Below are 11,006 nucleotides of genomic sequence, written 5' to 3' on the forward strand. Positions count from 1 at the left end.
CAGTTCAATGCACTGATAAGCGCCAATGCCGTGTTGGGATGACGAATTTGCGGGCGGAACTTTGTTGTTATTGCTCGATATTTTTGAGCTGTTTTACAAGTTAAATGAATAACAAGTTTACATTTCTGATGAGTAATCAACTTTGTTTTAACCAATCAGAATGTTTCATATTTCGGTGCTACGTTAAAATTCAAATTTAGAGGTTATGATGCTGCTGGGCTTCTAAGACGGCTAGTCACGAATAAAGGTGACTCAGTGAAATAATTACATTTAGGATGAGGAGGAGAGTTAGTTGAAGAAGGAAAAACGTTTGGACAGCAGACTGCCAAGATAATCGAGAATTTATCGATCGCTTGTCAAGTTGAAGCCATCCATACTATGCAGTACTGAGTAATAAAATAAGTGTGCCTGCTGCAAGTATGGCATCGGTCCAGTGGACATGCTCACAAATCCTATTCACCAATCCCCTCGCGGCTTCGCCGCTCGACTTTACGACTTCGCTGCCAAAACAAAAACACTCGCACGCGAAATCCCGCCACCTACGCAGGCTAGGGAATCGAACCCGTGCCACATTGGTGAGAGGCGAGCGCTCTCCGCTACGCCATCCCTGCATGCGTGTAATATTTGTAGAAATTAACGAAATCTTACATTTCAAAGAACGAGGTCATTAAAACTGTACTGCCAATACCTCTGAAAAATGACAATAGTATTTTAAAGCAATATATTGAAACTAGTTCACTCTTTGTATTAAAATGACTGGTTACACGACAAAATTCCATAAAACGTTTGCTGGATTTCTCTGAAATGTCGCCAAAATTTCCGGTATTCTCTGAATGTCTACGGAATATGTGGTTGCAGTTTCCACGAATCACATCAAATTACAATCATGGTCACACTACGCGAGAAGACTAGCTACTTTTATTACGGTTTCTGCCGTCATCAACTGATCTTCTCTTGTTTTAATTGATCTCGCATCCGACAAATTTACCATTCTCCCGCCAAAAACTACCAAATTAACTCAACATTGTCGCCAACGAAACCTTTCATCTAGGGCTTGGTTTGCGGCGAAGCAGATGACGTGAGTAGCTGACCATTTGTAGGGCACAATTTTAATCCAGCTCCTCTCCCCTCCCCCGTTAGAAAGAGCTTTGGAACGATTGATTTTTTTGCTAAATCGCAAAACACGCCAAAGCCGTCTTCGTCGTACCAACGCCGGCCTTCTCGTTAATACTGCTGATTTAATAGTTTCCCAGACTGTTCCTATCCTAGGGGAACGTTCGTCATTTTTATTATATCGTCAAGTGCGGAACTAAATCAACGAAACTGCGTAGCGACGCGAGAGTATTTGGCAAATGGATTTTTCCGCGGTAGAAACAAGACCCGCTGTGACGTCTTCTCTGAATTACTACAACATCGAAATCAAGGAGAACTATGGTCTAAACCAGAAAACAGGATTCTGGTGGCTGAGATTTACTTTCGACTACGAGCGCGAAAAAGACATCGAAGTACGTTTAAACAACTTCAAGTACAGCGGAAGTGATGTTTGGACGCTGGAAGTTGTCAAGTGCAACTACCTGGGTATTACATGCAAAGAAGAAATGGATTCGGTCGACATGGAGGACGAGCTTGTAAACAGGCAGGAGCTTCGTCGACTAAATGAGTGCCTAGGAAGCCAAGAGAAACTCCGTAAGTACCTGGAAAGCAATATTTTGCCCCTTGTGGTGAAAAAAATCAAGTACACAAGATTCCTTCCCCAGTTTGGTTTCTTCCTGAGCCACAAGTCCAAGGACAAGCCATTGATGAGAACCTTTCGTAATGGTCTCAAGTTTCTGGGCTATCAGACGTGGTTAGACGAAGAAGACATGCCAATGGGTGGTTTGGTAGGAGCGCTCAAGGTGGCCGTCGAGAAATGCGATTGTTTCGTAGCATGGCTGAATCAGGAGTACTTTGAGAGCGATTACTGTAAAGCGGAGCTTTTGCATGCTAGAAGGAATGGGAAAATTATTATTCCCTTTGGAGTGTACGGTAAAATTAAGGAACACTTGACAGGAGAATTCGAATTCTTAACCGACCTCTACATTTATAACACAACAATATCATCCTTCTTTGAGGTCCTTCGACGCATCGACGAGTCTTTGTTCAACTTTGAGTCGCTAACAAAGTAGCAACTCGACATGACTTCGAACGAGTTATCACGGCAACTTATGCAATGTAGTATGGAGAGTATGGAGCATACTTTAAACATAACGAAACTGCAGTGATGTAGATACTTTGAAATCGTTATGGTGCATATAAAAATACATGAAAATACTATTTTTGGCGAGATTTAATTTTGAAATGTTTTGCCATTTTTTTCGTGCTTGATCCACAAAAATGTTCAAGTTTCTAGCTGACAACCAGCTGGGCGCATTAATGACACAGCCGTGTGCATGAATAACGTGGAAAATGTATCTTGTTTAATTTTTGATTGTCCGGCTTTGAAAAATAAACATAGAATAAAATGGAGTAAAGTGTGATCTCTTGAGATCTTTTGGATGTAAGATGTAAAATTAATTGCAATAAAATAAGTTATCAAAATGAATTAAAATTGCATTTAATCTTCGAATGATTTTTCTGCACCTATATTTCTAAAGAAATCCAACAGACTACAAATCAAGTCTCGAATTTATGCAAATTCACAACGCGGGCGTATATTTGAATTTTGATGTTATGAAGTCACAGCCCTGTTTGTCCGTTCACTCAAGTGGTAAGGAGAATTGCCGAGTGAGCCAACGATACAGTTATTCACCGAGACTCCCTGTAATTCGGTGTGGGTGCAGTCAAGGAGTTCGCGAGAACTGAGACAACCAACATGGCGGACACGTGTTCCTTATAATATTACCCAAGGTACTTTGTGACGTGATCAAGAAAACTTATCTAAAGAGGGAGGGGTAGGTAGTGTTTTCTTATCTTCTTGCTCTCTACATTAAATCTAGACAAGAGAGGACAAAGCGGAAAATAGTCAATCCTCACATAGGCTTATTCGTAAGGCAATCCCTCTTAAGTTATTTAATGTCACTCCAGGCTTCACAAATCCCAGGACGGTTTGGAACTTCACTCACGTGGACAAACCAAGCCACTTGTGCGCATTTTCACCCTCCACGAATAAAACGCTACGAAACGCGTGTGGTAACATTAAGAGAGGGAAGACTGTAAACCATATCCAAAAATAACCTGACAGGGACAGAATACCCCCGTGGGGTACTCCCAAGTGAGTAGATGCTCGTCGTAAAATTGGAATTAGACCCTTGAAGGAGACCAATCTGGGCTAACTCGAGCTTTGTTTGACCCATGAAAGATACCACTTTTTAAATATGAAAAAATGAAAATAAAATGAATAGGCTCGATTACCAACCGCGCTAGTAGAGTCGAATAAATGAAAGCGGGACGACAAGCATCCTCGTCATGTGGGAGTCCTCCCCCAGATACCAGCTCCCTTCATCCCCTCTTGGTTACCACTTGACTTGGAAGTTTGGGAAGTTTCACACGCGACGTAAAGCTTGCAAGCGATGTGGCGATTTCAGCCCATTTTTATCAAGATAAGCTAAATTAAGGTAAGAAATTACTCCAGGTATTTCGTCAACTATGTATTCTACTAGTTTTCTCAAAGATTTTTCTAATTGCTGATTTATTATTTGATATTTCGTTGCGTGCGTTGTCTGTACTCGCCAGCCGCCAAATGTATGATTGCTTACTCAAAATAAACAGCTGTTTAAATGCTCGTTTGTAGCCTGATACCTATTTTCAATTGCAGTAACTGATAGCTACTGATCTTAGAGACCTAAAGACTGCTCTACGGGAGATTAGACCAGCAGGTAAACTTTTCTGGAGTCAAAATGTCAGTAGACTCGATTTCCGCTAGACTGCAAAACAGTCGTATTTTTTGCGAATGCGGGCGACGGTCAATATTCGAACGAAAGGTCTGGAGTGAGTGTAAAAACGGCGAGGGAGAATGGGGGAGAGATCTGGAATTGAGTCGAGTAATCTATTGGCGATCACCACAAATAAAAGGATTGCTGTAAAAAGAATACAAGCTCCATGTCTCAGGCCAAATAGGACCAACGGAACCAACCATCTAGCGATCGCCATTGTTGACTTCGTATGGGGCTGTGTTAAATCCTGTGGTTATAATCCCTGCGGTTTGAATCCTAATGTCCGTGTGAAGTGGTTTGATCATCGTGTACGGTGTATCTTGCCATCACTTGGTCTAGCGAAGACATGGTCGTACAAATACTGCGCACCTCGTGTCTCCCAACTGAAGGCACGCCACACTGTTCTCCGGTTTCACACCTCAGTGATCGTCAATTGGGTCAAATATTTTTCCTGGCCATTCATTTATGCACACTAATGAGGCTTGAACTGTCCACTATTGTTGTGGTGAGATAAAGTTTGTTCATCAGCGTTTTCGGCCCTTTTTCAGTAGTATTCGTGTGCATGAATTTTTGTACAAGTATGCTTCCTGGGCAATTTCAAATTCTAATTTTCCATTACTTTTTGGGCTCCTTGTTGGTGTAGAAGACACAGGACACATCGCAATAGAACATCGCCCCACAAACTATTGTTTTCACTGTTTTCTTCGTTCTTTTGTCCTTTTGTTCTCTATTGTTTTCAATTTCAATTCAATTTTCAATTCAATTTTATTCCATTTGAGTTCTTGTCTTACATATAATTACAAGCAGTGCTTGCCCCCGAAACTAATCGGGGCAGCGCAAGAGTTTATATTAAAAAGGAAAGAAAGAAAAAAGTAATGAATTGCAAAAGGTACAAGTATATAATGATAAATAGTAATAAATGCAGACATACTCGAGCGACTAGAATCTTAATCTAGTGAAGCGTATTGTTCAGGTTCAAACTGAGTACTAGGGATTTTTCAAAAGTAAGCACTACGCCGAGTCGAAAAAGAAAGAAAGTTATATTTCCTTACGAATGTCGCGGTACTCTCAAGTCATTTACTTTGTTTATTACTGCCAAAACTATCACAAACTGAATCTGGGACCAGCAATAAATATGAAATAAAGATTTGAAACTATGATTAACCACCGTGGTTCACGTTCTCCAGACATGAAGAGGGTGCTAAACTTGCGGTATTTTCGTGACTGGTGAATGGCCTAATATTTTTTCCCGTGAAATGTGAAATGGCTTGTTTTTTCCTCGTGAATCGTGATTTCATTAGTAGCCGTGAACCGTAGTTTCCAAAAGAATTATGAGAAAGAAGTATTTAATTCGTCGTGAACCGTGATTTTGGTCGTGTCTTCTATCATTTTCGACGGTAATTAACATTAGTATATACCACACAAGTGAATAGTACTTTTCGCGCACGCTGATTGGCTAGCTCGGAGGTGATTAGCCAAGTACTATTTACCTCCGAGCATCGCACGGCGCGCGAATTTTTTTGTCTCACCATTTGTCGGTATATTGTCACAAATAAAGTTACTCTTTGGTCCGCTAGTTATTCAGCTTTTGTGGTATATACTAAAACAATTATTCACCTCGTAGTTGGAGTCATAATATAGGGAGCTTAAGCAACGACGACGGCGACGCCGAGGACGACGCCTAGTAAAATACGAATTTATATTTTACCAGAGAAATTCCCAACTGTCTAGACATGATTGATCATCACAGTTACATAGTTGTGTATATAACTACGATGATCAACCATGTCTTCATACCTTTCTCCGCAGTTCAAATATATGATCTTTCATATATATTCACTTGCATTCTGTCTAGATAATGTTCAACTGTTCAGTATGCCAATAGCTCTTAAAACGTGCTCAGGCTAAATATGCAATGACAGCGTTCGATTCCAAATGAAAATCAGTATTCGAAATACGAAAAATTAGCCGTTGTCGTTCGCGTTCCTTAGACTACGCAAAACTTAGTCATTTCACGTTCAGTTGTTTTGCAGAGGACAGCAAAGAAATGTGCACAGCCATTGTTCTCATTAAACCTTTTGTTTGGTGGCGTTCTCGTTGCCTTCGTCGTCGTGGTTTGCTCAAGCTTCCTAATCAGAAGCGTAGAGTGATACGATCCAGTGAAAATCAAACTGAGGTAACCATATGGCGGGGTTCCACTGCAATCGTCCTGAGAAGATGACGGCTTGTTCCAAGCTACCCTCTCTCACGCAAATTGTATTTTAAGGAAGAAATTACCTCGCATCCACGTTGAATTTTACTGTATTGTAAATGAGAGGCGTTAACCGGCAAAAAAGGCTAATTTGACAAATATTGTAGCAATCATGTCAGTAAAAGAAAACAAAGAAAATCGGCCAACTAGTCATTTAAGACACAAATAATCATTGTATAAACACATAAAGAAGGGATGATTCAATTTCATTCCCGGCAACCTCTACCAGATCAGGTATTTTGAGAAAACTGACCACACAGAAAATATCAACACAAAAACTCTTCCTAAGTACATTTCTCTGATTTGCTTTATTTCTTTGTGAGAGGAATCTGTTCAGACATGATAATTTGTTGGAATAACAGGATTTTTTACAACTCGGCTAAAGTCTACAAACGCTGCATCAAATATAACAAAATGTGTAAACACACAAGTGATAAAATAATACTATCATATCTTTATCAATACTATATAACACCTTGTTTGTCCTTCATCTTATCATTATTATACAGGAATTCTTATACTATTTTACAAGCATTACTATAATATACCTGGAAACCTTCAAATAAAATTAAACAATCATTCCAAAATGTGTGTATCAAAATGTTTATTGCATGGCCAGGGTATGGCTGTGGTAGAACACCCCAGACTAAGGGGGAAGGGGAGGGGCAGAGGAGGGGGAGGGGGAGGGGGATTGCAGTACACAGAGGAACTACCTGCATTGCTGTTCCTTTTGGCTCTGCCTACTTTAAGAACTGAAGCTTTCTTCGTCAATTTAATAGCTTTTATAATAGAGCGGTTTTCATTTGAGTGTTGAAACGTAAATGGTTTTGCACTTTCTACGCCGCACGATTGGCTTAAAAAACTTGCGCCATTTTTTTATCCAATCAGAAGTACAACCAAAACCAATTGTGATGCGTTTGAATGCATTTTCCTGCGCTTTGCGTCAGCTACCTTAATTACTTCGAGTTTTGATTTGCTTACTGTATTGTCTGTGTCCTTTGTGATTGGGTAGGGTAATTACTCTGGTTTTGTTTTTACGACACTCAATTGAAAACCACTCTACTGAGAAAAAGAAATGCTATGCAAGTGACAACCAATCCACCTGCTCCTATAGCTTCCTCTTTCTTCGGGCATCTCTTCTTTCTGCAGCCAATAGTGGGACACACACACCCTGGTCAGGGCAAGTCATGTGTCTTGCTGACAAAACAAAATCATCAGGAGAGATCCTTTCCAATGAATCTTTCGTCACTGTCCCTTTTGTGCTTGGGGGAGAGAGGAAGAGATACCCTTAGAATGAGCTTGATAGTTTTGCAGCCTCCTACACTGATATTCTCTTTGCTCATCACATATTCACAAGCAACCAAAAGAACGTATGGGATGGATCAGGCTTTTTACCAGATGGGTGTCCAGGCATCCTGTGGACGCCCACTTTTGAAAGAAAATTGTCTTATCTTTTCACATGTCACTTTATAAATTATGCATTTGAGTAGACCATTGGCACATTTTGGACACCTACTTTTCCAATTTTGGCTAAAAGCTTGGGTTAGACACTACTGGTAATATGTTTATTAACATGGGCAAGTTCGCATATTTCAAAGGGAGTTGCACAATCATTAGTCACTACCAGGCCTCAAGATTTAAGATGTCGGGTTTCAACTTTAGCAAGACTTCATGTGCTGCACTCTTGGGCAGCCCTCTTGACATAGCCACCCACATGCTTCAATTTACAGTAGATTATTACATCTGATTGACAGCTGGGCAGACATCTTCAATGACCAGAGAGAAAAATGATACCTGGGACTAAATACTTGGTGTTATGAAAACATTGTTACCATCATCATCATCATCAAATTAGAACTACTACTCTTCCCAGTAGACCACGACACCCACAATTTTTTTGCCACCTTCAGAGTGATGTTTTCGATGCTGCGAGTTTGTTTCAAACCAGTCATGTAGTACATTGAAATGCACCACGTGAGAACATTTTTTCTGTGTGGCATCATGACTTTTTCGTACTATTATGATTATTATGTTCATTCACAACATGTTTATCTTCAGGAGGAAAGCTTATTGCGCTTTTTGTCAGCCATAGAACTGTCAGCATGGCTGCTGTTTATCAGCTGAAGATAAAATATGATCAGGAGAAATTTGGACCAGTTGTTTTAGACGCAATCGACACGATAAGCTTTCCTTTTGAAGATAAACACGTTGTGAGTGAACATCGTGTAATACGAAAAAGTCATGCCACGCAGAAAAAATGTCCTCACCTGGACAGACTGTAATCTTTGCGTCTAGCAAGAAAATCAGATTCTTATGTTCCTCTGATCTGAATTACTTACTCATTGGGCATTTTTGTTTGACAGTTTCCATGGTAAACATGAATAGGCTCAGAACAGTTGTAGTAAGAATGAAAAACTTGTGCATAACCATGGTCTTTCCACCATGTACAAAGCTGGCGATTCCATGAACAGGGGAGAATGTAGAAAAGAGCAGAGTATTCCAAGCTGAGCAATGTGTAAAAATCTTGGTCCCCAAGATGTCCCTGAAAGGTGTACTTGTCTGCAATCTCCTTTACCGCATTGTTGTGTAAAAGAAGGTTATAAATCCTTGATTCACGCATGTTGCGTAGGTTTATTAAGATAACACCACTGTTAAAACCTGTGAGTCCATCTGGAGGTGGTTCACCAACTTTGGTGCCGGGATTTCTGTCGCGGTACATGTGCAAAATATGTCTGTAGACTGGCTGCTGCTCCCTTGCTAACCCAAAAATAGTGGTGGCTTTAAAGTTCTCAAAAATTGCAAACAGTTGCTTTATGTCTGTCTTGAAAAGCAGGTCTGAATCCAGTGAGATGACACGCGTCATGCTTTGGGGTAAGACATGATGTATTGCAGTGGATAAAAAGAATAAGGGTTGGTTGTAATATGAATGACTGCTGCTACTGAACAAATCCTGGAAAGAAAATAGTGTGCTACTTAATACAAGTATCAACATTTAGAAACTGACTTTCTCAAACTTACTTACCTTTATTGGAGAAATAATGGTTGCATTGGACTTTTCAAGTTAAACATGAACATATAATGGGAAGTTCATGTTGGTTGTGATAGAGGAATAATTGTTTTATCATTTTTTATTATTCTGTGAATAGTGCCCCTGCTTTCTGTTTTTCTTTTTGTGTGTGTGTGCCGAAACTTTCAGGTTTACTTGAGAATTTACTCATTCTGCATGAAGTGATAAACAGAACCTCTGGGGAAAACATAAGTACTTGGTGTACATGGAAATGAAAGTACAATGTGTTTGAAGTAAAGAGTGGAACCTCCAGTAATGGTTCTCTCTCTACAACAATTACTTTCCCCTCTCTCCTCAAGGCGGCCATTATGGGGAGGTTCAACAGGTCCATTTACAATGAGTAGTTTACCCCTCTCACAGATTTTACTCCCAAAGTTATTATTGGAGGTTCATTTGTCTGGAAGAATTACGGTCATTTTGCTCCTTGGTTAGATCGCTTCAAGTCAGTTTGCTCCAATTAAAAGTTAGATTGCTCCACACAGGCCACATTCACTACCTCAGCTAACCAAGTTGGGCTTGGCAGAGGATGAAAGAACAAGAAATAATCTATATACGCATTGGAGTGAACTGACTTGGAGCAATCTATCCGTGGAGTGAAGTGACCGGATGCCATTTGGCACCTCCAACACGATTGCCATGGAAACCTGGTCAGTATCAATCACACACCTGAATTTCTTTTGTGATTGGCTCCACCTTTTTGGAGACCTTGTCAACATCATAATATGTCACATTCAAACCATTCTTACACACTTTGCCAGCTTCATTGAATGTATCCTCACAAGTGCGTTTTCCAAGTGTATCTGCTATGATGTGAAACGACAGCTTTATGCTTGCATGCTTGCATATTGACATAACACAGCGTTTGAATCTTTTGGCTAGAGGACTTGTCTGTCCAACTTTAGCAAGTGTCATCAAGACATTGTTTTCTTGTTGTGATAAACCAGACTTAAAATCTTTTTTTCTATTCTTCTTTTCTTTACCTTTATTTACAGCAAGGTTCTCATTGGCTCCTTGACTATTTTGTTTGGTATTTTTGCCAGACTTGTTGAGGTCACTTGGTAAAGCTTTTTCTCCCACGTCTACTTTCTTCTTGGTGACTTCTTCAACATTTGCTTCGAACTCAAACGGTGATAGCTGTCCTGAATTCTTGTGCAGAATGCCATCATTCGGAATTTTGCGAAGTGTCAAGTCGTTTTCAGCTTTTTCATCATCAGCTTCTTGCAATCTTATTTTAATTTCCTTGGATTTCGGCAACGACGTCTGTGATGAATCAGTTTCTTTCCCTTTGAGTTGACTATCGTTTGAATCATTTAATGTCGAGGCACTTTTTTCGCCATTTTTCACAGGCAAAATACGCAGGCTATCTGTATCAAGTTTGTCTTCACTCTGAAGACTGTTCTGTTTTCTGTCGATATTTTTGAGACGGTGTTGTTGTGCTAAATTTCCCGCCATAAGATTTAGTTCCTGGATAGGTTGATCTTCTGGAACTGAAGAGTAGAGAAATCTACTGGCGATCACCAGAACTAAAAGAAGTCCTATAACGAGAATACGAGCTGGATGTCTCATGCAATATCGAACCAAACTTGAAGCGGCCGCCATTTTGGACTTCGTATTAGCGGTTTTAATCCCTGCCTGGGTACAGGTAATTAGGGCCAGGGGGTCGGTAGTGGGTTTCTCACAGAGATGCTTATGTGAGAAGCGTTGATAGCAAGTATGCGGTAAAAAATTAATCCTTCAACCAACTGCTATTTTTGTTATTTAAATGTAAATTTGCTTC

The 11,006-nt window shown here is 40.1% G+C and overlaps 2 protein-coding genes across 2 annotated transcripts; one reads left to right on the forward strand and one right to left on the reverse strand.

Annotated features, from left to right (window-relative positions):
• The first annotated feature begins 57 nt into the window (after nt 1–57).
• LOC145482209 (uncharacterized) lies at nt 58–4,617 on the forward strand. The gene has a single exon (XM_081460830.1). The coding sequence runs from the start codon at nt 1,353–1,355 to the stop codon at nt 2,163–2,165; it is 813 nt and encodes a 270-aa protein (XP_081316956.1). The 5' UTR covers nt 58–1,352; the 3' UTR covers nt 2,166–4,617.
• A 1,834-nt stretch (nt 4,618–6,451) lies between these two features.
• On the reverse strand, nt 6,452–10,832 carry LOC145482212 (xyloside xylosyltransferase 1-like). The gene is made up of 2 exons (XM_081460833.1): nt 9,896–10,832; nt 6,452–9,112 (listed from the first exon to the last, which is right to left on the reverse strand). The coding sequence occupies exons 1-2, from the start codon at nt 10,826–10,828 to the stop codon at nt 8,498–8,500; spliced, it is 1,548 nt and encodes a 515-aa protein (XP_081316959.1). The 5' UTR covers nt 10,829–10,832; the 3' UTR covers nt 6,452–8,497.
• Nucleotides 10,833–11,006: the final 174 nt, after the last annotated feature.

This window comes from Orbicella franksi, chromosome 3 (genome assembly GCF_964199315.1).
Source record: "Orbicella franksi chromosome 3, jaOrbFran1.1, whole genome shotgun sequence".
NCBI lineage: Eukaryota > Metazoa > Cnidaria > Anthozoa > Scleractinia > Merulinidae > Orbicella > Orbicella franksi.

What these genes read in the sequence shown, in the direction of transcription:
- LOC145482209 (XM_081460830.1), top strand. Translation starts at nt 1,353, where the DNA reads ATGGATTTTTCCGCGGTAGAAACAAGACCCGCTGTGACGTCTTCTCTG.
- LOC145482212 (XM_081460833.1), bottom strand. Translation starts at nt 10,828, where the DNA reads ATGGCGGCCGCTTCAAGTTTGGTTCGATATTGCATGAGACATCCAGCT. An exon ending in CAATCACAAAAGAAATTCAG is followed by an intron (nt 9,113 to 9,895) that starts GTGTGTGATTGA and finishes TTTTCTTTCCAG; the next exon opens with GATTTGTTCAGTAGCAGCAG.